General features: G+C 44.1%; 1 protein-coding gene across 2 annotated transcripts; it reads left to right on the top strand.

Moving 5' to 3' along the window:
* Nucleotides 1–990: 990 nt before the first annotated feature.
* ccdc142 (coiled-coil domain containing 142) lies at nucleotides 991–27,504 on the top strand. Of its 2 annotated transcripts, XM_052058917.1 has the most exons (18): nucleotides 992–1,375; nucleotides 1,692–1,766; nucleotides 2,278–2,309; nucleotides 3,154–3,199; nucleotides 3,774–4,018; nucleotides 5,864–6,091; nucleotides 8,664–9,796; nucleotides 11,954–12,243; nucleotides 13,022–13,108; nucleotides 13,274–13,456; nucleotides 13,828–13,994; nucleotides 15,225–15,377; nucleotides 15,700–15,814; nucleotides 17,347–17,524; nucleotides 17,615–17,725; nucleotides 18,005–18,105; nucleotides 21,354–21,522; nucleotides 27,211–27,504. In XM_052058917.1, exons 2-18 carry the CDS (start codon nucleotides 1,709–1,711, stop codon nucleotides 27,317–27,319), a joined length of 3,405 nt encoding a protein of 1,134 aa, XP_051914877.1. In that variant the 5' UTR covers nucleotides 992–1,375; nucleotides 1,692–1,708; the 3' UTR covers nucleotides 27,320–27,504. The 2 variants fall into 2 exon arrangements, 1 of the variants encoding a protein (XP_051914877.1); XR_007961448.1 differs by lacking the exons at nucleotides 18,005–18,105; nucleotides 21,354–21,522; nucleotides 27,211–27,504 and having other exon boundaries at nucleotides 991–1,375; nucleotides 17,347–17,364; nucleotides 17,451–17,524; nucleotides 17,615–17,678.
* Nucleotides 27,505–27,745: the final 241 nt, after the last annotated feature.

Below are 27,745 nucleotides of genomic sequence, written 5' to 3'. Positions count from 1 at the left end.
CCTCACACACCAGCTCGGGCTCCTTCCCTGCCAGAGAGGTGACATTCCATGTCCCAAGAGCTAGCTTCTGCAGCCGAGGATCGGACCGCCAGGGTCCCCGTCTTTGGCTGCCGCCCAGCTCACATTGCACCCGACCCCTTTGGCCCCTCTCATGGGTGGTGAGCCCATGGGAAGGGGGACCCACGTTGCCTCTTCGGGCTGTGCCCGGCCGGGCCCCATGGGTGTAGGCCCGGCCACCAGGCGCTTGCCAACGAGCCCCACCTCCAGGCCTGGCTCCAGAGGGGGGCCCCGGTGACCCGCGTCCGGGCAAGGGAAACCTTGGTCCATATATTTTGCTCATCATAAGGGGTCTTTGAGCCGTGCTTTGTCTGGCCCCTCACCTAGAACCTGTTTGCCATGGGTGACCCTGCCAGGGGCATAAAGCCCCAGACAACTTAGCTTCTAGGATCATTGGGACACACAAACCCCTCCACCACGGTAAGGTGACGACTCACGGAGGGGTCTATTCTATCCCGTCTGTGTTTATTGAAGATGCGTTTTTGGCTCATTGTAATGTTTTTAGTATCAACGTGATTTTAACAAAAATGCCAATTTATGTACAGTATTATCAAATCCGATGCTAAATATGCAATTACTAATAAGAGATCAAAGTCATTTATTCAAACATATGTTTTCAAATGGAACACTAAAACAATATGAAAACCATAATTACATGTACATTGAAAATTAACCCACGTGTGAAGTGCCTCAGAGATGAGTGAATACCTACATTATATGCCTTGATTTATTGAGAGTTTGATTTAAAAAAATATGAATAGTGCGATGTACGACATGCCTTTTAATTTTAAAATAAAAAGGGGAAATACTATTGCAGTTGTTACACGGCTCCAAAAGATGACAGCATTGCAACAACAGGCAGACTTTACATGCACATCGGCAAACCGTGAAGAAGAAGAAAAGGTAAACCCACGAACGCGGAAGCCTTCGTGTTTTCCATGACAACAGAGAAGCAAACGTCTGCTTGGATTGGCTGCTGTTTTATTGTGTAGTCTCGCGAGCAAACACTATTTTTAACACCCGCGAGGATTAACAAATACAGTACATGGATGGACATTACACCAACCCTGATTATTGTCCAACATGTCAGTGAAAGAATATTGCGGTTTGTTTCAAGAGAACGTATAAAAAGATGACATCTGCTGATTTGGCGAGATTGAGCGTGAGTTTATCCGATGTTAGGCTAGCGTCATCTGGTTGTGGCGTTAGCTCATTCCACGATGCATACAAGTTTTCGGGCCAACCACCCGGTCTCGCTCACAACAATGTAGCGGACTTGAATCTTAAGGAGCATTTTTTTGGGCTGATTCAGAAAGATGTAAGTTTCAGGCTTCAAGTCTCTACCTCTTAAAATGCATCTTATTCACGGTCGATGTTTAATTACATTGTAGATGAGTAGGAAAACTATACAATTAAAGCCTTTACCTTTAACAATTGAGCAACATATTATTGTTTATGCTCTTGTGCTTAAATACAAATCCATGTTCTTGATTATTGTTTTGTGAAAATCTAAGTGAATACAAATTATCATTCTAAATCCACGTAGTTGTCTTTCTTTTTCCATTTTATATTATCGTTTTATGTATTTATTTCGATATAAAACCCCAATACATAATTATTTGCTTTCTTTTCAGACAAAGTTGGGTTTGCAATGGATGAAAACAATTTCGACGTACTGAAAGACCCTGGTGGAAAGCCTGGTCGAGCAGGTGACCTTGACATACACGCAAGAAGTCTAAGTTACTGCTGTACAAATTCATTTAATTTAGTGATGCCTGCCAACTCACCTTAAAATTATTAGTTAAAATACACACAGAAAACATTAATAAAAGCATCAATAAGGACCCCCCCCCCCCAAACTGAAACAGTAAATCAGTGAAAACAAAACAAACAGGAGTCGCGGAAGTGAATGATTAGAGTGCAAATGTGAGTTTAAACGGGAGATTTTGATTTGGATTTTGAATGCTGTGAGGGAATCTGTGTGTATTGTGTGTGGAGGGAGGGAGCTCCATAGTCAGCTTCTCGAGTAGCTCAAGCTCTCAAGCCCCTATTGGGCTAAGATGACAGGAAGGCATAGCTAGGAACGATCCCATGGTAACGGCTGATTGAGCCTCAGTGTAGGAGGTAGATGGTGAAGAGATTATATATATTTAACTTCCTTCCACTTCAGTAGATTTTTTTAACATGTATTTATTATTATTTATTTTTTTTTACTTCCAGAGAAATCCGGATCATTCACTCCAGAAGAGAAGGTTGGTTATTGTCAGGTTTATCAATTTAACACTTAGGAATAAAACACAAAGAGGAGACAGGAGTCTCAATTCTGGTACCAGGAGGGAACAAGGAGAAGCGTTAGGTTTCAGTTCTCTGCACATCACCCTAACGATCTCCCCCTTCACCCCCTCGTTTATTGAGAAATCTACTACATAGGTGTGTCCAACCTAAAGGGTGGGGGCTGTTGAAGACACGCTGAACCTGTTTGACTATGCGTCTGTATGTCAGTGTAAATTACGTACATGTGTGCAATTTTTACAAAAACATCACGTTGCAGCTGGTGTTGATAGCTCCATCCACTGTCCAACCTTGCTCCTGTTTAGTCTTAATACTAATCTCATCCCAACCACGTCCTCGAAAAGGTGGTTGTGTCCCTAAACTGCCACACAGTGCACTAAGCATTCTTGATTATAAATGTGAGTATAAACGAATGAAAAGGATTATAAATGTGAGTACATAATGATTAATATACAATGATTAAGAAGCGTTATATGCTTATTAAAAGCCTAAGCGCTCTTCATTGCAGGCATAATCAATCAATCAATCAATCAATCAATCAATCAATCAATTTAATAATAAGCGAATATATGATAACTAAAAAGAATCAATCTATCAGTTGTTTTTGTTTAAAAAGAAAGAAAAAAGCTCCTGAAATATTTCAATGTATCTGTCCATTTTCATTATTTCATAATCATATTTTTTCATTAAGATGCATGAATTGGGGCGCAAATTTGTGCCACAAGCTTTCCATGAAATTGGAGAAAGGTAGACATTTTTTATCTTCATTCTGAAAACACTCATTTTGAAATCCCTATCTTGCAGAAGGTGTGCACGTCCTGTACAGCAGAAGAAGATCTCAACGCTAATGGTACAGTGTGAACTCCATACACTCACAATCATAAACAATGATTCTGTCATTAGCCTACAAGGACTGGGTTAGTGCTCAACATTAAGATATTTTATTTGACATGCATAAAACTTGCCAGGGAATGCACAAAATAAAACCTCAACCTGAAATGTGTGTGTGTGTGTGTGTGTGTGTGTGTGTGTGTGTGTGTGTGTGTGTGTGTGCGCGTGTGTGTGTACGTTCATGTGATTAACCTCCGCTCTCCCAACTGTGCCTTCTGCCACCCCAGGTAAAAGTGTCTAGAACTGCCAGTGGCTCGGCTAATTTTGGCATTTTTGGCTTAGACTGCTAAGCTAAAAATGCTGTGGCTCATTTAAAAAAATATATTATGTGTGTGCCAGTCCAGCCCTGGAGTGGGCCTACTGTGTTTTAAGTTGAGTGGTTTCAGCATATTTTTAAAACATTTGTCAATATTATGGAAACCTCAAGTTGTTAATCATTGACTTATTTCTTTTGTGGGGGGTTTTTTTGGTCCTTGCCTCCTACTTTGAGCTTAAGAATCATACCCATCTGACATTGGACTTTTGCCTTTCAGGGTCTTGGTCACAGAGGACCATCTCTCGTTTACTCAAAAGCACCTTAAATCCTCGTATGAAGTGGCTCTTACCTGGTCATAGTCAAGATGATTATGAGGATGAAGGGGAAGAAGAAGGAAACTTTGTCGTGGCCTGCAACCTGGTGTCCAGATCATCTGTCCGTATCTTGCGTTTGCAAAATGCTCTTCTGAGTATGTCAATGCAGTGGCAGCATGTCAGCGGGGCACAAATGGGTTATCCTAAGGTGAGCTGCTTGAGTCATATTCATGCTCATTTGGTGTATGCAAATATGCATACACTACGTGAAATATTTTGTTTCATTTAAACCAACATTATCAAGAAAACGTTCTTCATTTGTTTGCTGCCTCAGGCAGTCCTGATCACCAAATACAAATTAAACCCAACTAGACTGGTGAGATTTGAGGGACCATACTTTTTCGAGATGCAAGGCATCATTTGGACATTATTTTTTTTTTGCTTTGACTTGTGAGAACAAACTTGAGATGTGAGCGCTGTATGCTGCCAGTCAACTTCATTTAACTCTTAGTATAATATTGAATTTTCCTTGTCAAAAAACACATTCACAAAAAGTTTGTTTTTTTGGGGGGGTGGGGAGGGTGAAATGCCTTGAATAGATTAATGGCATTTCCATTCATTTCAAATGCCGAAAGATGATTTGAGATACAAACGTTTTGCATGAAGAACGTGGTCACGTAATAAATTAAGATGGTCTCTTGATGCAGCACTGTACAAGCATGCCTTCAGATTGTCACGTTCTGCCCGAAGCGATAACAGATCGCTCCGTGCAGAACAAGGAAGTAAAGGGCTGGATCCCCGGAAAGCAGACAACGAAAAAATCTTGTCAAACAAAAAGTGTCTTTAATGACCAAAAAACAGAAAGAGCCCGACAGGGAAAAACGGTAACAAAAAACGCTGATCAAATAAGGACCAGGAGTAACAAAGAAGGAAAAAACAACTGAAAACGCTCACGGAAAACAAAACACGAGGAGGGCCTGAATTGGCGAAAATACGATTAGTACAAATCTTAGAGTCTAAACGCGAAATCACAAGAGTATCGGCCGTAAGGCAAGAAGGCAACGAGTCAATAACGGATAGCGAAATAGAGCACGAGAGAATATGGCACGGCGTGGAATTCTCCGGCAGAGAATGAGCTGCCAGAGCCACTTGATAAAGGCCTGATAATCACCCTCGAATTAAGAACAGGTGTGCAGTAGGCAGAGGGAAAAACCCGCCACCTGCTGGCAGGCACGGAACATGACACAGATAATTCACATACCGTATGTCTTAAACACTTGTTGGGTTCTCAACCCATAAATGGTGATTCATTCCTTGGCATGTTTTGATCATTTAACACAGTGCTGGGCAAGTTACCGGTACTTCCAAAATGTACAAAAATTGCATTTTACTAGTTACTAAGATTTGAAAGTAATACGTTTCTTTACAATATTACCATCTGTGGAGAGTAATACGTTCCTGTTAGTTTAAGTTACTTTTTTATAGGGGCGATGAATTGATTTCATTATGCTTTGGCCATTTTAAAAGGAAAATGCAAAATTTGCAATCAGAGCTTGTAACTTGTAATTAACTATACTGCATGGGGTATAATATTACATGTTTTGACTCTTTGGTGGGAGATCACTGCCTGTCATTAATATTTATATAAATTAGACATTTTCTGATATAAATATTGGAACTGTTATTTGATCCAATAAATATATAATCCATAGTGTACACAATGAATAAAATTATCTACATACTCAAATTAATTTACACACATGGGAAAGATAAGTTTAATATGTTTTTCCTATGATCACTAAAACAATATTGTTTTTTATGAGAATAATTATAATAAGAATACTTGATCATTGGTCCCCAACATAAAGCTGTTGGGGCTTTCTTAGTGCTGAATTAAAACCATTTTCACTGAAATACAGTACATTCACAAATGCAGACGTAAAACCAGTGCAATGAGCCTGGAATTATTCAGGTCAAGGGCTTTTTTGTTGTTGTTGTTTTGTTTTTTTGGACTGGATCTAAATCCTATTTTCCTCCTCTAATCCTGTTCAAGATCTGTGTCAAGGGCAAGACTGTGTCAGGTGATGGTCTTCTCCTCGTGCCTGCCTTGCCCTTCTTGAGTAAGCATTACCGAGCTCTGTGGAGCCTCTTGGAGCAGAGATCTCTGCTGCTTTTTATTCACGAGTACACCAGGAGGGCTCATTTAACTGCTGTATACATCTCTAACCTGGGCCGCCTGCTTGAGGATCTCTTGAGGAAGTCGCACATCTCATCTAACCCAGTATGTACAAAATGTGCATTTTTACGGCAACAATAAGATAAGATAAGATATCCTTTATTCGTCCCACACTGGGGAAATTTACAGCCTCCAGCAGCAAGAATGTATGTAGAAAGAAGAAAGGAGAAAGAGAAAAACAAACATCTTTCAATTAAATACAATATGAACACAAATGGATAAATCGCAGTACTATTTACAATTTTCCTTCACATCATTGAATTATTATTATTATTATAATTGTTATTTTTTATTCATCAGCCTGACAGCAGTCGGTAGGAACGAGCGTCGGTATCTCTCCTTGCAGCGCGGGTGTAACAGTCTCTGGCTGAAGGAGCTACCAAGTGCTGTCAGGGCGGGCTGGAGGGGTTTGGGAGGGACTGGCCATCATAGCTTTTAGCTTAGTTAGCATCCTTCTGTTGCCCACCTCCTCCAGAGTGTCAAGGGAGCAACCCAGGACAGAACTGGCCTTCCTGACCAGTCGCTCCAGTCTCTTTCTGTCCCGGGCTGAGATGCTGCCTGACCAGCAGACAATGCTGTATGCAATATTGTCATGTCAGTTTTCGTTTGACCATTCTTGGATGCAAACCAAAATATGAAATGTGTACTACTGGAACCACTCTTTTGTGACACTTTTACCATAGCCTCAAAAGAAAAAGGCAAAGCAGCTTTTTTTATACAGCTTATTTCATACACAAGGTCACTCTGTGTGACAGCTTATTTCATACACAAGGTCACTCTGTGTGCTGCACAATTAAAGTACAACTTAAAAAACATTTACAAACACAACAGACACTTAAAAGCAAAGAAATAAAAAATAGCTTACTTAAATTACTAAAAGTACATACAATGGCGACATTTAAAAGCATTTCCATTACAAATAAGAGTTAAAGCCATTTAACAGCATAGTAAATCTTCACCTACTGATTATTTTAATAATTTATTTATCTGTACATTGATGGATGGATATTTAATTAATCGATGAATTGGATTAAAAAGAAAACAACTGAACAAAAATAGACATTCTTTCAAATTGGCAGTGCAGAAAATGAACAAACGGTTAAGCTTAGCTTACAACAAGCACAGGACCCACAGGCAGACACAATGAACTCAGTACTGATTTATTGTCAGGAAGAGGGACAGGTCAAGGAGGCAAGAACCAAGGTAGCCATCCATTCATTTTCCAATCCGCTTTATCCTCACAAGGGTCGTGGGGGGTGCTGGAGCCTATCCCAGCTGTCTTTGGGCAGTAGGCGGGGGACACCCTGAACCGGTTGCCAGTCAGTCGCAGGGAAAACAGAGAGGAAACAACCACAACAACAATGCTCACATTCACATTTAGGGGACAATTTAGAGTGTTCGATCAGCCTGTCATGCATGTTTTTGGAACGTGGGCGGAAACTGGAGTACCCAGAGAAAACCCACGCAGGCACGTGGAGAACATGCAAACTCCACACAGGAAGGCCGAAGCTGGACTTGAACCCGGTACCTCTGCACTGTGAGATCGATATGCTAACCACTCGATCACCGGGCCGACCAAGGCAGCCAAAGAAACCAAAACCAAGGCATACGGGAAGGCTGAGTGCAACAGCTGGGAAGCAGGGAAGGTAGCTGCCGAGCTGGCAATGAGTGGCTCTTCAGCCTGGCCTTTTCTGCTGCAGAGGAGAGTGTGGATGATGAGGTGAAGACTGGCAGTTGTGTTAGGTGAGATAGGTACAGTGATTGGGTAGATGCCCAGCCCACACTGAATTAAGGCAAAGGCAACCAAAAAAACAACAGGAGGGAGGGGCCACACAGTCAAACACTGAGGACACACAACACACAGTGTATAGTAACACAAACATAAATCAATTATGATTCGATGATAGATTTGGTCCCTAGCATGTGATGAAAATAGTCAAGAATGTAAATGCAATGTTAAATTTTGATTCAACATGAAGATAATCAGTCTGTTTTCAAGGAGGATTACGGAGATCAGATAATATTGACAGTTGAGAAGATGAAATTATGAGGATTTGGACAAGTTTAAATAAAATTAAAAAAAGGTATCTAAATTATAAAGTGATAATCAAAAAGAATTGATTAATTGAAGTAGCTGTAAAGAAATAAAAAATAGCTTACTAAAATTATTCAGTCAAATTGATTTTAAAACTCTTTCAAACGTATTCTTTTAACAACGTGTTTCTTACATAGTTTGTGGGTGTACCACTTCACAATGCCACAGACTAATAAGCTGCAGTACTTATTTTAGTTATATAAGAAGGAAAATATAGAACACTGCCCAACGTCGGCTGGGATTGACCCCAGCACGCCTACGACCTTCGCGAGGATAAGCGGCTCGGATAATTGATGGATAGATGGAATAGATCTTTTGACATGAAGGATTTTAGCTCGAGAAGCAGAGTCATAAACCTGCTGTTGAAATAGCTCGCGTCTCACAGTATCAAGCGAAGATTGAACATAACTATTATAGATGCCCAGATTTAATATAAAAGCAATCTTTACTATTTGATGAGATAGATTCTGATGTTAAATGTTGAAATTGTGATTGTTACGGCAATTCTTCTGTCTTCTGCAGACCCCACACCTCTGCTCATCAGCCAAGGTTCAGCTTGTCTCCTTGTGCCAGGAGTTTCGCATTCATGTCAACCACTGGCCTTGTCTATATGCAAAAGTCCAGTCTGATCACTATCTCAGGCACGCTCTGGCCCAGCAGAACAAGTTGCTGGACGATATTAGACAGACTCTTGACTTGCTGAGCCTGCAAGTGATGGTTTTAATGGGACGTTATGTGCAAGCTGTTTTGGATGCTATGGGGCAGTCCAATTTGGACCACGTACCAAGGGAAGTCATGGCAGACATTTTAGAATGTATAGAACTCTATAACACGGCACTGGAGGAGCAGAGAACACAGCACAACACCACCCATCTGGGGACTCAAGTATTCCAGCAGATTTGTTGTACCCCACTGACAAACAGTCAGAGGCATCAACCTGCTGCTGTCTCAGTTAAAGACCTGCTGAGTATTTTGGCAGCGCATCATGCAAACACGGCAGCCAATCAGCTCCAATCGTGGACCGCTCAGCAATGCGTGTGTCAATCCCCCACCAAGCAGGACATTTCTGCCAGGTTGCTGTCCAGCTTCCCCCCAACGTTAATTTGGCAGCAGCAGCAGGATAAGTTCTCAAAATCGCACTCCTCTTTTCATACTTGTCACATTCACACTCCCAAACTTCACTTGGAAAGTACCAACGATGAACTTCATTCAGATTTAGAAAAGGTGACGTCCTCCCCAATAAAAGATACAAATCGGAATAACTTACCTTTTCAGTGCCAAAAACATGCCTCCAACACCGGTCCGGTCCGGGCAGATCTAGAAGATGACAGCCCTGCAAGAAACTTTCAACATTTGCAGAAGTCAAGTCAACCCTCCACCTTTCAGCATTTGACAACCAACCCCCTGCCAGACTTTTGCCAACAGGATCAGTCCAAAGTTGAGCTTCTATTTCATGTGCTTGTTTCCTCTTATGACATGCTAGCTCCACTGCGATCACATCCTTTGACACCCACTATACAACTGTTTCCTCACAACATAAAAATTGACATGCTCCCACCAAATGGGAAGGCTGATCCAAACCAAAGCAGCAGCGACTGTGCAATGGAGGGAACCCACCTGGGTGTTGTTGACACAACAGGCACGCTTGATCCCAGGTAATTGTTCCATCAGCTGTCTTCAGAGTATTTACTTGTTTTGAGATGAGAGAATCAGAATGACTCGTTTAGGGGCTTTTGATTTTGTGTGAGCACAAAACGGTGAAAAAGTTGTGGTTGGTGAAACACACCTCTTAAGAACACTGGCAAGCAGCAAATTTTAATCGGAGATGGCCCTACGTGTCCCTACATTTACTGTATTAATGACGCTGATTTCAATAATGCCTTAACTTTGTATGAGATTTTTGAGATGCAGTATTATTTTTTTTGTCATCTTTGAGCTCTAAAAGCTTCCGGAATGCCAATTTTAATGTGTTCAAATTTATAGCTGACATTTGAGACAAAAATCCACCTGTTATTGAACCTCACCCTTAATTCATAAATGCAACTAAATATATTACGATATTATTATTGTTGTTGTTGTTTCTATTGTTAGTATGAATATCTGATGTGCAAGGGAAAACTCTCATTGACGGTAAATTTTAATTTTGCATCGTACGTCTAGTGCATGAAGACTCCATGTGTATATATTTCGTTCATATGATTTCTCCGGATACTTCGGTTTCCTCCCACAGTCCCAAAACATGCGTGGCAGGTTCATGGAACACTCTAAATTGTCCCGAGGTGCGAGTGTGAGCGCGGATGCGAATACAGCTGGGAGAGGCTCCACTACGTCCTGTGACCATTATGAGGATAAGCAGATCAGAAACTGGATGGATTGATGGACTTTTCTAAATTGTTGCTCAGTGTGGCACCTGTTGGCAGCTGCGTGGTATAACATTGATAAGTGAAAGCTTTGCCCATCAAATCAAGCTTCCGCTGATGTTCTTACTTGCAGTTTGCCGCAGATGCCAAATGGTGACAGACGCGATCATAGAAAAATGACAATTCGCATCTCTTATCGTCGAGATATATATCGACATATCACCCAGCTCTAGATTAAACTGACCATTTGTTGTTTTTTTTTCCAAAAGGTGATTAGGATTCAGTTACTGGTTTGGTCTTTAACGTGTCAGAAAATAGATTTTGATCATTGTTTTCCAATGTAAAAACAGATGTTGGCAAATGCCCTGTTTTTGGATTCACCCTTTCAAGGACAGCGGTTACTACAGTGGACAGCTTATCATGTTATCAGGTTACAGGGTGCATGGAAGGGTTAAACACAAAGACGATCAGTCTGCTATTATGAACGATGACAGATATGAGAAAACATTTACTTTGGTGAAGTTGATCTCTGAGGATTTGGACAATTGCTTAACTAAAGGCTCGAAATGGGTAAATTCTCAAGTTCTGTGCTTGTCCAGAATGCCTTGGGTGCGAGGACATGCTGTGTTGTCATTCGGTGACATGGTATGGGTCCTGGCGGCCCGGTAGTCCAGTGGTTAGCACGTCGACTTCACAGTGCAGGGGTACCGGGTTCAATTCCAGCTCCGGCCTCCCTGTGTGGAGTTTGCATGTTCTCCCCGGGCCTGCGTGGGATTTCTCCGGGTACTCCGGTTTCCTCCCACATTCCAAAAACATGCATGGCAGGCTGATTGGAAGCTCTAAAATTGTCCCTAGGTGTGGATGTGAGCGTGGACGGTTGTTTGTCTCTGTGTGCCCTGCGATTGGCTGGCAACCGATTCAGGTTGTCCCCTGCCTACTGCCCGAAGACAGCTGGGATAGGCTCCAGCACCCCCTGCGACCCTAGTGAGGATCAAGTGGTTCGGTGGTATGGGTCCTTCTTTTGGCTGGTTCCAAGCCAAAAGAACCCGATTTCCAAGTCAACCCCTTCAATCACTCAGAAGCTCTGAAATTGCATTGGTCAATAGGCAGCATGTTGCAGTGATCTTGTTTCTGGCATTTCAAAAAATATGTACTTCTTGTGGAAACAACCCACCCTGTACATCGCTCCCTAAGATGAGGAATTCCCTGGTGGTAGGTGCAACTCCAGAACTTTTCTGAAGAGTAAGTGAACATCATGTCTGCCAATTGGGAAATGTTTGCTTTCATGTTTGAAATGACTCTTTTCAATCATGACCACAGCGAGAATAAATGTAGCTGACATAACACATATTCCAATGTTTCTCACACACCACATACAGTAAGTACTCTTCACATCTTGTGTGACAGCACTCTTTTGTTCTGTTTTGTTTTGTTTTGGTTTGTTTTTTTTAGCTCAGATTCTGGACAGCGGGGTTTGGAGGTGGCTGTAGAAGATGTAAAAAAAAACAAGGATGAATGTGCTCGCCGGCCTCGTTCCGTTCAGTGGTTGGACCTCGGGCAGTCAATGCTGTTTGATGATCTGTTTGGAGAGTACCGTGCACTGCTGTGGGCTCGCTGCAGCAAAGCACTGTGGCTGCAGATGCATGTGCCACATGGGGCAAGGAGTACTGGGAGCATCAATCTCCATGACAACCACAGGATCCTCCAAGTCCTTCAGCAAATGAGCCATGCCTCAAACATGGGTGAGAAGACAACTTCTGTGAAGCACACAGCATAGTCCACTGCAAGGAACATCCTAGAAATTGTCACCTTATGTGATTGTTGACAGACCAGTTCACACTGACACGCTGTTGTGTGTCATTTTTAGTTTTATTGTGCGAGTGTCCATCAAACATAATGCTTGATTTGATCACACCTGATAGCAAGTGCAAAGGTCAAATGGATGCAAACTCAATCAAAGAAGACACTGTTTGTTTTAGAGAGGGATTGATCAATTCTTCATTGATTTATTAACTGTTTCTATTCTATACTCTTCTGAGGTGTCGAGTGCTTCATGTTGCTTTCAAGCTTAGCTTGTAGCAGACGTGTGCACATTTTCAGCATGACGTCTTTGATCCACTGGTGAAAATGGCACTTTGACTTGCTCCTCTTTCATCAATAGCTGCTTCAGACAACAAAGTGTATGCAGGAAAGTGGTTACGATTGCACGATTGTCTCTGTATAATGTGTTGTCTTGTGTTATTTTGTCATTTTATGTTACCTTTTTTTTGATGGCGGCGCGGGCACCCGCAGCGGCTCCTCTTCTTGTATGTTGTCTTGAGAAGGAAGAAATGTCATCTGTAATGTACATACAGCACAGATGACAATAAATACATATTAGACAATAAAGTTGTACTTGATACTTGATACTCCCATCACATATATTTTGTGAAATATTTATGCCTCACAACCCAAGACGAATTTTACATTCAGAAGCCAATTTCATTGTTGTGTCTAAATACCATTTCTGTTTTTGTGCAGAGATACTTCCAAAGGAGTGCAAAGCCATGCTGGAGGAGTTCAATCTAAATATGTTAGTCAGTGCAACACATGCTCTTTGGGACAATGGTTAGTGTCTAAAACAAAGGCATACAAAACCCCTGATTTTATTAACAATCCAAACTGAAGGAATGTACCATATACTGTTGAGCATTTACATGTTTTATGCTATGTCATTAAATTAGAGCAAAGGTTGTCGCTAAGTACTGTCAACCATTTATTGTCTTTTCTCAGTGGTGTGCAGAGGTTTGGGTGCAACTTTGAAAGACAAGTGTCTGGCAGCTGCAAACCAACACAGAAGTGCTTTTGCGCCTTCCTCTAATCCAGATGAGACTGTGATGATGTCTCTGACTGCAGAGTACTTCCTCCAGCTCACTCAGCCTCTACTGTCCTCGCTCTCTTACTGCAACGCATCAGGTAACCTTGCTGCGGTTCATGCCAGTCTGTCAGGTTGTCACTGTTCTGAAAATGTTCCTTTTGTTGGCTGCTTTCCTGTATTTCATTGAAATTAATTAATACAAATTTATTTGATCTTTGCTTGGGAACACTGGAAATGTTTGAACCAAAGAAGCAACTTCAACAGAACAAACAGATGCGTTTTTGAATAATACCAACAAACAAAAGGGATTATCATGTTGAATACAATTTAGGTTAAAAAAAAAGCATCACAATTACGTATGTAATCACCATTTGCACTTCTGACCCCCAAGACATTTGATGTTTTTAGTCTCACCCGATTTATTCAAGTGAATCCCATCGCAGTTTTTTTATCCCTCTTCCTATTTCAGGTTCTTTGAGGTTCTTGCCAACATGGCTCGCTTTCCACCGATGGACAGTTAGCTTGACGTTAGCCACGGTGCAAATGTCCACAGTGTGGGTCACGTCAAAGGCATACCAGTTCCTCTCCTCGTGGAGCCTCAACAAGTTCTTACTCATCACGCAAGGAGACCTGGAAGTAAGCTATCAAATGGAAAACAATCAATATGCAAGACATGAATGAAAAGACTTGTCTGTCAAAAGAGTGAATTTGGGCCATGGTCACTGATGTTTGATGGGAAGGTCAGGCTGTGACTACATTTTTCATCATCCAAAAGTGTTTGATGTGTTGGAACAAAAATTACACATTGTCATTTTCCAAAAGGCCTTGTTGTAATGAAAGCTATAAGACTAGGTGTCAAACTAATTTTCATCGCAAGCCCTATTATAATTTTGGCTTCCCTCATGGGGGGCAGAAAATGTCGCACATGTATAATCATCACACCTCTTATATACATGATTGCCCCTGCATTTTATTGACATTACAGTATACTGTATATATTTTTAACAACTTGAGTTTTATAATCAGAGGTGATAGAAGAAAGACTTGTTTTTCTTGTGTTTCAAAAAAAAAAAATGCTGGTAATATCTGCAAAAGGTCAGAAATTAAATGTCACGGGGCTTTATTCAATAACAATGAATAACTGAAAATCATTTCAAACAGTATTTTGTGAATGAGTTGACCAGGTTCCAAAATAACCGGGAAGGATACTTCGCATCACTTTTGCCTCGATGCCGTTCAAGTGTGTGGACGTGCTGCTTATGTGTGTGTGTGTGTCCGCGGTTCTCACTCAACAAGCGAAAAAGCCATCCAACCGCTTGCATTTCCTGGTCACACATGGTCGCTGGGGTTGCTTAATTGTGACGCAACTCCGATTAGCATGGCTTACCTGGATACTGTTGTTGTTTCTACGCTAATATTGTACTGACCACAAAATAGCAAATGCTTTTTTGCTGTGCCACATTCCTTTCTTACTATTTAATTTAACAATTGCTGCCGTGTTTATTCAACCCCAGCACTTTTTGATACACAGCTTTTGTGTGCAGCAAGCTATGCGATGAATATGATCCTTTTGAAAATGGGATGATGATGAAGAAAGTTTGAAGATTTTGAAATGCTCTCTTGTGACCTTTGCGCATTGCCTGAGATGCCATTAAATGGATGCCCGGAAGAGGGTAATAGGCTGGAATTTATGCAAACTGTAGCTCAGCGGGCATGCGTCATTTGCAATCAATTCTGTTTCATTATCACACCGACAGTGGTGCGAAGAAAACTGTCCGGTCGGCACACGTCGTGAATCCTGCTGTGATTTTGCATATACTGTCAGTGGTTCCCGAGAAGAAGAAGTCAATTCTGTGTTCTCTCCAGGTGCTGAAAGAGTCGTTGGACAATTTGGTGCAACAGACAAAATCGTTGATGATAAACTCCGACAGTAATTGTCTTTCCACTCTTCCTACGCATAATCAATGTGTACTGAAGCAGCAACTCCAAATGGTTGAAGTGGCTTTCTCCGAGCTGCAGGTGACACGCTTCATCCTCTGTTGGGGTCTCTCCTCCCCCCCCCCCCCCCCCCACCTCATAACGTGGACTGAAAGCCATCCTGAACAAACTGTAATAATAACAATAACAATAACTGTAATAGGATAGACGCTATGGGGCTTAGCAAAAGATTAACATCGAATGGGAAATATTTTTTGCAAGACACTAGGTGCATCGACTTTACCAGAGATACTTTAGATGTGTTCAATTGCTTCCTTTTAAAATCAGTCATCCTCAGTGTGGCGAGAAGTAATCCACGGACTATAGGTGCTGATGTCTGTTTTTTTTGTTTTTTTAATGTCAGGGTTTTTCTTCTCTGGTACTAAAAACCTTTTCTAATGACTGCAAAAGGATATCTGCCGATCTCTTTGAGCGGACCATGCCCTCTGGTGGACACTGGAGACTCAACCCCAGACCAGGTACAGTACTGTACTTAAATCATAGATGCAAAACCTAGGTCCAGGAAGTAAAATTCACGGAAGAGATTAGTTGACATTTTCCTCAAGAGCAGCCATGTGCATTGAAGGCCAAGTGTGAATATGAGAAAATCTCAAATGAAATATTTTCATGTCACAAGTAATTCAACAAATCATGGAAAGATCATTTCTATTTAGCAAAATCTGTTTTTCTGAAGGAGCAGCCCGGTGGCCCAGTGGTTAGCGCGTCGACTTCACAGTGCGGAGGTCATGGCTTCGGTCTTCTTGTGTGGAGTTTGCATGTTCTCCCCAGGCCTGCGTGGTTTTTCTCCGGGTACTACGGTTTCCTCCCACGTTCCAAAAACTTGTATGGCAGGCTGATTGAACACTCTAAATTGTTCCTAGGTGTGAATCTGGGTGTGGATGATTGTTCGTCTCTTTGTGCCCTGTGATTGGCTGGCAACCAGTTCAGGATCTCCCCTGCCTACTGCCCGAAGACGGCTGGGATAACCTCCAGCACGCCCCGCTATTCTTGTGAGGATAAAGCGGGTCAGAAAATGAATGAATGTTTTTCCAAAAGTGAGATCCTGGCGAGCGAGAAATCCGGAAGTGTGACGTCATTTCAAGGACAACAGTAGCAGGGCTCATGATGGAAAGTGCACAAAGCCAGTCAGGAATTGATTCGTTCCATTGACATGCCCTGTTCTTTTCTTTTGGCCACACAGTACCGAGGCATTTCACCGAATAACTCAGAAGTTAACGGGACAACCAGTAATGCAGTACAATGGCTTACTGGCAACTCTGCATTCTTTGAATGACATCACTTGTCGGAGATTTATGTACAAAAGCATTTTCATTATTAAGCGCCTTGCTTTGTGTCTAACTATGAACCTGGGTGGGTTGTGTTTAAAAAAAATAACAACTAAAGAAAATGTGCTTGAAATAGTTTTAGCCCTAAGTATTACTCAAAAGATGGTTGGCCAAGTTTACATCACACATGACCTTAAAATGACAACCTCTACTGTTGTACAGCGTATTTTCCTCCATTTAAAGTTTTCATTTATTGGAAGGGTTGCACCGAGTGCAATTGTGTTCCCATTTGCTTGAGCTTTCCCGGCTCCTGCGGGGTTGATACTCCTTACAATAAAATGTGAAAGAGGGTGGGTGTTGTGCGATTGTGTCATGATTCTGAGCAGATGAGATCTTGATATCTTTCTCAAGACCACTTCAGTAGCCGGAATTTCCAGTCATTCCATGTGACGCTATGACGTGATCCAGACTGGCGAGCATATTTAGTTTCCTACAAGTAATCCACACAACACGAACAATTCCCCGGAGAGCAAACTTTAATTGGGAGAAGGCACCGATTGCAGCATGACAACATCCACAGTTACTCCAAATAAAGACTGACTAGCTATTCAAATATATTTATTATTGTTATATGATGATATTGCTCTTTGATCACTATTGTGACATTGTCTTTGGTTATGATGGGTGGCTTGTGAATTTAGGTGATGTTTTCTTTTGGTCAACAGGCTTTCCTACCAGCCCCAGTGAGTATGCATCACTGGCTGCTCAGAATGTGATCGGTCAGGTTTTGGATGGTGTGGCATTACTGTCTGATGATGTCCGCATCCAGGCTCTTAGTTTAACCATGACAGCTTTCATGGAGTCATGGATGGAACATATCCTGAAGCAACAAATCAAATTCAGGTATATTCTTCTGAAAATCAAGTTACTAACTTTAATATAATGCCGTGTGTAAATGGCTTTCATCTGTCGTGTCTCTTGCCTCCTCGTCAGTGTGCAAGGAGCGCTCCAACTAAAGCAGGACTTTGATTCCATCAAAGAATTGATCTGCTCTGACCAATACGGCCTGCCAGAGGAACTCCTCCAGCGACTACTCAGCCTTAGGTAACACCTTGCCCTGGTGTGGCTTACCTTTCTTTCACCATCTCGTGTGCCATGCTTTAGTTTACGTTTGCCCGATATTCTCGGTCTTAAATGAAATGCTTAGGTGTGCCTGAGCTAGTAACGTCTAAGGCCTATCGTTCATCTGTACAAATCATTTTCTAACTGTAAGAAGCATCATATCTGTGCAGTAAATGAACAATATAGTGAGAAGAGGTACTGCTTTCGTCTCTGAAAAAGTGCTGAAAAAGCATGGTGGTTCTTTTCCTTGTCTTTCTCCAGAGTATTTCAACAGGTGGACTCTGCAGTCTTATGCCTGCTTCAGCAGCCACAGGTCAGACCATATCTGCAGAGCAGAGCCTGGGAGTCTTTCATACGCTGCTGTGAGTCGTGTACTGTCAAGTCTATTGATGAAGAAATTACATCAAATGTGCAAGTGTACTCGTACACGCATCTCACAACCCAGAGGTTGCAGGTTCAATCCTCAGTGTCCAAAGTATCCTTGAGCAAGTCAAGTGACAGGTGCCCCTTATTATGGTGTGTCAGCAGGTGAAGATGGAGATTGATAAACAGTGCTTTGAACACAGGTAGCTGAATAAGCGCTATACAAGTGAAAGCCCATTTTCCAGAATCACACCTTTTTGCCATAGTTATCTTTGGCCACCTGTTGACGTTTCAGAACAAATCTCACGGATTAATTTTGGGTTGGATGGAGGTTTTTGGCAAAGGGACATACATACTTTGTTATTGTATCAAGTAAAAGGCAATCATCATGGTTAGGGTTAAGGCTCTTCTATGGTGTCCGCATCACGCAACCGCAGACCACGCTGAATCCACGCGGACACTTGCAGACTCCACCCAAGGTTCACATCAGCATCTGGATTGGTCCTTGTGATTGCGAAAAAGGAACAGAGCTCTTGTGTTTGTTGTAATGTTTGGGATAGGTAGTTCAGGCCCTGCATGCTGATCCATCTGGTTGTCTCTATATTCTTTAAATGTGAATTAGAATGATTGGGATACGAGCTAATCTCACACGCATGAGGCAACGTTGCTGTCCGTTTTTCTGCGCTCTGATAATTGCCACACTTGCATGCGTTCAGTCCGTGCGAGCACCCAATAACTTGTCCCACCTTGTCAGTGGCGCAGGCCAGATGGACCAACACGCACCTTCCGAATACGTTGATGTGGAGAGCATGAATAGCCTCTTCGGACATGGTGTTTGTAATTTTCAGAGTACCGTATTTTACGCACTATAGGGCGCACCAAAAGTCTTCCATTTTCTTAAAAGCTCACCGAGCGCCTTAAAATCCAGTGCCCCTTGTGTATGGTCATTACGGTAATACATCGACCCCAAGATGGCTCCTTGCTGGAAACATGCTTAAATGTTATAACTTGCTGTTGGTTCAGTGAACTGTGTCGCTGCTTTATTAAATAAGTTTTTGTTGCAGCTCCGAAAAAAGGAGAGCTGTGGTGTTGTTTTTTTTAAACGCACACTTTATTAATGGTTTTCACAGTCTCAACAAATACAGGTACCGTATCTTCACGACCATTCGGCGCACCGTATGGTTGGGCGCAGTCTCATTAATGGGTGCTATTTCTGTATTTTACACATAGACAACACGCACTGTATCATTGGGCGCAGTTTTACAGTGGTAAAACATACGCCAGCTTAAACATACGGCATGCATGTGCGCGCGCTAAAAACATGTTAGCTTGAAGCATACGGTAGCATGCCAAGCCATACAGATACAAGCTAAAAACACGTTTTTAAAAAGGCAATGGTAGCAAACTGAGTTCCGTTGTATTTCATTTAGCCATGGTACAATGTTGGCACGTTTTTTGAAAGTAAAGAACGGAGCGAAACATGGTGGCAGCGCGTGTGTGTGTGTAGAAAGAATTGAACAATTGTGCAAGTACCGTAATCCATCAAAAACGCCGCGTTCCCTCTCGTTGTCAGAGTCACTCTCATTGCCATGTGGCTCCACAGAAACGATGCCGGCTTTGCCAAAAACTCGAACTACAGTGCAAGCAGACACGTTCGTCCAAGCAGCCACAATCCATTCGCAAATTGTGGCGTAACTCGCCCAGCGTTGCCTCTCACTCTTTGTAAAGTTGTGTTTGCCGTCGATCATTCATTGTTCCCATGCCGTTCGCAACTTTACTTTGAACGCCCGGTTGATGCCGATGTCCAGCGGTTGGAGTTCTTTAGTCAAGCCTCCGGGAATAACGGCAAGCTCAGAGATCATTTGCTTGACTTGGTTTTTCACCGCTGCTGTGAGATGGGCACGCATGCCAAAAGCATAACCGATGGCTTGAAGTTTGAACTGAGCTTCGTAGGCGTGTCTCTTTGTAGAATTTATTTTCGGGGGTTCTTAGAAACCAAAACCGAAGTTGTTTTGCAACAATGCACATTGCCACACTCTATACAGGTGTTGGAACCTGCTTCGGGCGTCCCTTTAGCGTCCACTTACACGCCCACCCTTCACTCATTGGCGGACTGCTCCCCCGCATGCCTGTCCTCTCTCACGTCTGCCTTCTCTCTCTCTCTCTCCATATATGTATATATACACGCCCACCCTTCACTGATTGGCCGACTTCTTTGCCGCATGCCTGTCTACAGTGACTTCCGCCTTTTCTCTATATAAACAGCCTGTCGGCTGTCATTCGGGTTTTGGAACTCAGCGCATACACAGGACGCTCCGTATAATAAGGCGTCCTGTCCATTTTAGAGAAAATTTAAGACTTTTAATAGCGCCTTATAGTTGTGAAAATACGGTACGCCTGTGTTTGTCTCCGTGCCTTCTCTTCTTCCGTTCGACTCGAGAGGCGTTCATGACCGCCTCGGAAAAAAAGTATATTAACTATTCCTTCAAAGAAACTTGGAAAATTTTAAATAATGAATCTAAATACAAAATCAAGCGAGGAAATCACAAAATAAATTTTGTAGTGGAGCTGTAGAATTTATTTTGTTTGTGAATACAGTACACAACAAAAGCATAAATAAACACTTCTGAGACAGTCGAGTCTCCTCCAATTCAACTCAACTCACCTGTATTTATAGAGCACTTTCAAACAGCCATTGTTGCATACAAAGTGCTGTACATGGAGCAACTAACATAAATGAAATAATCAGTAACGTGATGGTAGTAGGCACCAAACAGTCAAACTAAGATCAAATTTACTGACATCTGATCGTTCTGTTTGCAGCTATGGGGCTATAGAATTTATTTTGTAATTTTCTGTTTTGATGCATTACTGTATTTTCAATTTTCGTAGTTTCATTGAAGTAATGGTTAATTTACGTTTTTTTGGAGGCGGTCATGAGCCAGCTCTGAAGCGCTCGAGTCAAACGGAAGAAGAGAAGGCACGGAGACGGACAATGACGTACCTGTAGCTCTATCTAGTGGATGTACTGTACATTGCGCCTTATAGTTCAGTGCGTGCAATATATGAAAAAAATTAAAATACAGGCCATAATTTGAAGGAGCGCCTCATAATCCAGTGCGCCTTTTTGTGAGGAAAATATGGTATTTCGTAATATAAATCCTGTACAATGACCTGATATTCAAAATAGTTTCAGATCTGTCCCAACCGACATGAATGGAATGAACCTGTTTGTGTCGATTTCCAGGTCCCACTAAGAGCAGTCGAAACAGCTTGAGTGCAGAGGTGGGGGCCAGCATAATCAATCTGAGGGGTATGGAAGGAGACGACGTGACCCAGTCTAATCCTTCCGTTCGCAGCACTGACATTCCTTCAGTTGACCCCTTTATCCCAGGAGAGCCCTACCTTGCGCCAAGGTACTCCATGAACTATTTTAACTTTTCGACTCTTTTACATGTTCGTAAAATACGTGGGTAAGTTAAGAAATATCCACACCTTATGCGACAGCTTGCGCTTGTGTTTAAGTTCGGTGCAATTGTCCCTGCAGACAGGAACTTGTGTGTCATGTGATTGCGATTGGTATATTTGTTTAATTGATTTGTTACACGTGTTTGTTTCAGTCGATAAAAATGGCCGCTCCACGAGCAAAATGCACCGGTGAAGAACAGTGCACAGTGATCACATTTTTATGGTCAGAAGGTGTGTCTGGGGCTGAAATTCACCAAATGTTCTTAACCCAGTGTTTCTCAAATAGTGGGGCGCGCCCCCCCTGAGGGGATGCAAGGCTCCATAAAGGGGGGCGCATTTGACCTCGGGGAACATGCTTTTTTATTTTTTTTACTGTCCTAAAATAACGTGCAGTTGCACCTCCGCTACGTTACGGGGCAGTGGCGCTCTCATTGGCAGAGTTTGCCCAGGAGGCATTCTCAGGGAGGAAATATGACGAGGCGTATGTAGCGCTTGGCTTCAATGTGACTGTGGTGGCAGACGAGGAAAGATCGATGTGCTTACTGTGTCTAAAAATTTTGGTAGCGGACAGCATGAAACGAAATAAATTAAGGAATCACTTAAAGACATTACACCCCAATCACGCTGATAAGCTGCTTGAGTTTTTTTCAGTGAAAACGTGCCGAATATTGCCAACAATACTGCCGCTTTGTGACTGCTACTTCAGTAACAGTGGGGGGCGAGATGTTTTCCTCTTCCTTGGGGGGGCATGACAGAAAATAATTGAGAACCACTGTCTTAACCCAATATGGAAACAGCGCACTATCAAAAAGAAGTGTGTACGTGTGTATTGAAAAGTGTAAAAGTGGCCGGACAAGGGTGGACCAGGCAGAAGGAGCGTCACTCTCAACCACTAATGAAGACAATGAGCAAGCTTTTAAACTTTTCATTCTACTTGTTTTTAATAATGCAATGTTTCCATTTAGAACCTCTTAGAATTTCAGCCCCAGACACACCTTCTGACCATAAAAATTGAATCCAACCACAATTAAGCTATTTTTCAACCCGGAGGTAGCAGTTACATGTACACTGTGCGTGTGTGTGTGTGTGTGTGTGTGTGTGTGTGTGTGTGTGTGTGTGTGTGTGTGTGTGTGTGTGTGTGTGTGTGTGTTGTGTTGTGTTGTGTTGTGTTGTGTTGTGTTGTGTTGTGTTGTGTTGTGTTGTGTTGTGTTGTGTTGTGGTGTGTGTGTGTGTGTGTGTGTGTGTGTGTGTGTGTATACAGGTATATATACACACACACACAGTCACACACACACGTACTATGTATTTATGGTACAATGGTCACATCAGCATATACAGACACATTTTATGAAATAAGCAGATAACAAAAGAGTTACAGCGAACCCTGGCATATTTGCAGTTTGGCGTGAGCGAATATATTCATTTTTCGGTGTGGGGTTTATGCAATAGATTTTGCTTTAAAACACACCTGTTTGCTGATTTTCTTCTCAGACCAAATCAAAGTCTAATATGAAAATATTGCTTTAGCGCCATATGGCGGTATTTGGTGCAAGCAACTATGTTGAAGTGAGGTGGAAAGCGTTTAAAAAAAAGCCTACAGCCTAGTCTAATGAGGAAAAGTGTTTTGCCACAATCTTTGTGGTCTCAGTAATAAATATCAAACATTTTGGGGTGGGTGTCAATAACTTGTTGATTTTTGCTGTTCTCTGGATGGTTTGATACCTATCCCCATCAAATAGTCACAGTCAATTTCCTTTCACGTTCTATTTACTTTTGGTCCTTTTAAGAAAGAATATGGAAACAGCATACATTCACATACAATAAGGTTCATAATTTGCAGAACAATGGCTCAAGCTGGGCGGCACGGTGGTCGACTGGTTAGCATGTCCTGCCGGGTTCGATTGCAGGGCGTTTGCGTGTTCTCCCGTGCCTCCATAGGTTTTCTCTGACTACTTCGGTTTCCTCACACATTCCAGAAAAAAAACATGCATGGCAGGTTCATGGAACACTCTAAATCAAGGGTGTTCAAACTCGGTCCTCTCGGGCCACTATCCTGCCTGTTTTCCAGCTCTCCCTGGAGCAATCCAACTGATTCAAATATCAGGAGCATTCTAATGTTGCTCGTTGGCAGGCGCCTGGTGGCCGGGCTTACACCCATGGGGCCCGGCCGGGCACAGCCCGAAGAGGCAACGTGGGTCCCCCTTCCCATGGGCTCACCACCCATGAGAGGGGCCAAAGGGGTCGGGTGCAATGTGAGCTGGGCGGCAGCCAAAGGCGGGGACCCTGGCGGTCCGATCCTCGGCTGCAGAAGCTAGCTCTTGGGACATGGAATGTCACCTCTCTGGCAGGGAAGGAGCCCGAGCTGGTGTGTGAGGCAGAGAATTTCCGACTGGATATAGTCGGACTTGCCTCCACACACAGCCTGGGTTCTGGTACCAGTTCTCTCGAGAGGGGTTGGACTCTCTTCCACTCTGGAGTTGCTCACGGTGAGAGGCGCAGAGCAGGTGTGGGCATACTCATTGCCCCCCGGCTCAGTGCCTGTACATTGGGGTTCACACCAGTAGACGAGAGGGTTGCCTCCCTCCGCCTTCGGGTGGGTGGACGGGTCCTGACTGTTGTTTGTGCATATGCACCAAACAGCAGCTCAGCATACCCACCCTTTTTGGAGTCCTTGGAGGGTGTGCTGGAGAGTACTCCTGCTGGGGACTCCATTGTTCTGCTGGGGGACTTCAATGCTCACGTGGGCAATGACAGTGATACCTGGAGGGGCGTGATTGGGAGGAACGGCCCCCCTGATCAAAACCCGAGTGGTGTTTTGTTATTGGACTTCTGTGCTCGTCACGGATTGTCCATAACGAACACCTTGTTCAAACATAAGGGTGTCCATATGTGCACTTGGCACCAGGACACCCTAGGCCGCAGTTCGATGATCGACTTTGTAGTTGTATCATCGGATTTGCGGCCGCATGTTCTGGACACTCGGGTGAAGAGAGGGGCGGAGCTGTCAACTGATCACCACCTGGTGGTGAGTAGGCTCCGATGGTGGGGGAAGATGCCGGTCCGTCCTGGCAGACCCAAACGTATTGTGAGGGTTTGTTGGGAGCGTCTGGCGGAATCCCCTGTCAGAAGGAGTTTCAACTCCCACCTCCGACAGAGCTTTTCCCATGTTCCGGGGGACACGGGGGACATTGAGTCCGAGTGGACCATGTTCCGTGCCTCTATTGTTGAGGCGGCCAATCTGAGTTGTGGCCGTAAGGTGGTTGGTGCCTGTCGTGGCGGCAATCCCCGTACTCGCTGGTGGACACCAGCAGTAAGGGATGCCGTCAAGCTGAAGAAGGAGTCCTATCGAGCCTTTATGGCCTGTGGGACCCCAGAGGCAGCTGACGGGTATCGACTGGCCAAGCGGACCGCGGCTTCGGTGGTCGCCGAGGCAAAAACCCGAGCGTGGGAAGAGTTCGGTGAGGCCATGGAAGCCGACTTCCGGACGGCTTCGAGGAAATTCTGGTCCACCATCCGACGTCTCAGGAGGGGGAAGCAGTGCACCACTAACACTGTGTACAGTGGGGATGGGGCGCTGCTGACTTCGACTCGGGACGTTGTGAACCGGTGGGCAGAGTACTTCGAAGACCTCCTCAACTCCACCAACACGCCTTCGTTGGAGGAAGCAGAGCCTGGGGACTCTGAGGTGGGCTCTCCTATCTCTGTGGTTGAAGTCACCGATGTGGTTAAAAAGCTCCTCGGTGGCAAGGCCCCAGGGGTGGATGAGATCCGCCCGGAGTTCCTCAAGGCTCTGGATGTTGTGGGGCTGTCCTGGTTGACACGCCTCTGCAACATCGCGTGGTCAACCGGGAGAGTGCCTCTGGATTGGCAGACCGGGGTGGTAGTCCCTCTTTTTAAAAAGGGGGACCGGAGGGTGTGTTCCAACTACAGAGGGATCACACTCCTCAGCCTCCCTGGTAAGGTCTATTCAGGGGTGCTGGAGAGGAGGGTCCGTCAGGAAGTCGAGCCTCAGATTGAGGAGGAGCAGTGTGGTTTTCGTCCCGGCCGTGGAACAGTGGACCAGCTCTACACCCTTAGCAGGGTCCTTGAGGGTATGTGGGAATTCCCCCAACCAGTCTACATGTGTTTCGTGGACTTGGAGAAGGCGTTTGACCGTGTCCCTCGGGGAGTTCTGTGGGGGGTGCTTCGTGGGTATGGGGTACCGAACCCCCTGATACGGGCTGTTCGGTCACTATACCACCGATGTCAGAGTTTGGTTCGCATTGCCGGCAGTAAGTCGGAATCGTTTCCAGTGGGGGTAGGACTCCGCCAAGGCTGCCCTTTGTCGCCGATTCTGTTCATAACCTTTATGGACAGAATTTCTAGGCGCAGCCGAAGCGTTGAGGGGGTCCGTTTTGGGGGCCTCAGTATTACATCCCTGCTTTTTGCAGATGATGTGGTGCTGTTGGCTCCTTCAAACGGGGCTCTCCAACTCTCACTGGAGCGTTTCGCAGCCGAGTGTGAAGCGGTTGGGATGAAAATCAGCACCTCCAAATCTGAAACCATGGTCCTCAGTCGGAAAAGGGTGGAGTGCCCCCTCCGGGTCGGGGAGGAGATCTTACCCCAAGTGGAGGAGTTCAAGTATCTTGGGGTCTTGTTCACGAGTGGGGGTAGGAGGGAGCGGGAGATCGACAGGCGGATCGGTGCAGCGTCTGCTGTGATGCGGACGTTGTATCGGTCTGTCGTGGTGAAGAAGGAGCTGAGCCAAAGGGCGAAGCTCTCAATTTACCGGTCGATCTACGTCCCAACCCTCACCTATGGTCACGAGCTATGGGTCATGACCGAAAGAACGAGATCCCGGATACAAGCGGCTGAAATGAGTTTTCTCCGCAGGGTGTCCGGACTCTCCCTTAGAGATAAGGTGAGAAGCTCAGTCATCCGGGAGGGGCTCAGAGTCGAGCCGCTTCTCCTCCACATCGAGAGGAGCCAGATGAGGTGGCTTGGGCATCTGATTCGGATGCCTCCTGAGCGCCTCCCCGGTGAGGTGTTCCGGTCATGTCCCACCGGGAGGAGACCCCGAGGAAGACCCAGGACACGCTGGAGAGACTATGTCACCCAGCTTGCCTGGGAACGACTCGGGATCCCCCGGGGAGAGCTGGAAGAAGTAGCTAGGGAGAGGGAAGTCTGGGCTTCCCTGCTAAAGCTGTTGCCCCCGCGACCCGGCCCCGGATAAGCGGTAGATGATGGATGGATGGATGGATGGATGGATGGATGGATGGATGGATTCTAATGTTGCTTCAGAGCTGGCTGATGAGCTGATCATCTGAATGAGGTATGTTGCAGCCGGTAGGAAGGAAAACAGGCAAGACAGTGGCCATCCAGGCCCAGAGCTGGACATGCCTGCTCTAAATGATCCCTTGGTGTGATCATGAGGGCGAATGGTTGTTTGTCTATCTGTGTGACCTGCGATTGGCCTTGTAACCGGTTCAGGGAGTTCCCCGCCTACTGCTCAAAACTCAACTGGGATAGGCTATAGCACGCCTGTGACCCTCCTGAAGATAAGCAAATTAGAAAATGGATGGATGGACGGATGGATCAAGCTGCCAGTGTTTTGAGCATCTAAAATAAATATTGTGCCTTCTCGTTTGTACTTCCAGTATAGCTCTGGGTGCTTCTCAACAAGACTGGTTGGACTTGAGGATCCATACCAGTTCTCACCGCTGGCGGTTGCCCGGACTGCAGTGTCTTTCCAAATCTGAACCCTGATCAGCAAACACTGAACTTAATCTCTTTTTTTTTCACAGAGCTCCACTTGATTTAATGGAACACTGTATTTTACCAGTAATAAAATGTTTTGAAAGTTATTTTGAAATAATGTGATAAATCATACAGTCGTAAAACAAGTTGTTTGGTAAGGGTTTGGCTGAACCATAAACAAACATTTCAAATTAGTCGCTGTGTTGTGAAATCCATGGCAAAGGTGGCAACCTTAGGAATAGGTCACCTGCACTTTTCATGCATTGTATTGGGAGGCCAGAGCTGGAATTGAACCCGGTACCTCTGCATTGTGAGGTAGACGTGCTAACCACTGGCTCACCGGGCCGCAAAAAAAAAGCACTTCACTTGGGGTGGGGGGGGGGGGATAATAAACCAAAAGTGACGTTATTTCACAATATTTGCGAGGGAAAACTT

The sequence above is a fragment of the Hippocampus zosterae genome, chromosome 1 (assembly GCF_025434085.1).
Source record: "Hippocampus zosterae strain Florida chromosome 1, ASM2543408v3, whole genome shotgun sequence".
Classification (NCBI taxonomy): domain Eukaryota; kingdom Metazoa; phylum Chordata; class Actinopteri; order Syngnathiformes; family Syngnathidae; genus Hippocampus; species Hippocampus zosterae.
The sequence above is the reverse complement of the archived record's forward strand: the minus strand, read 5'-3'. Positions and strand labels throughout refer to the sequence as shown.

What these genes read in the sequence shown, in the direction of transcription:
- ccdc142 (XM_052058917.1), top strand. Translation starts at nt 1,709, where the DNA reads ATGGATGAAAACAATTTCGACGTACTGAAAGACCCTGGTGGAAAGCCT. An exon ending in TCACGCAAGGAGACCTGGAA is followed by an intron (nt 13,995 to 15,224) that starts GTAAGCTATCAA and finishes TGTTCTCTCCAG; the next exon opens with GTGCTGAAAGAGTCGTTGGA. An exon ending in AAGCAACAAATCAAATTCAG is followed by an intron (nt 17,525 to 17,614) that starts GTATATTCTTCT and finishes CCTCCTCGTCAG; the next exon opens with TGTGCAAGGAGCGCTCCAAC.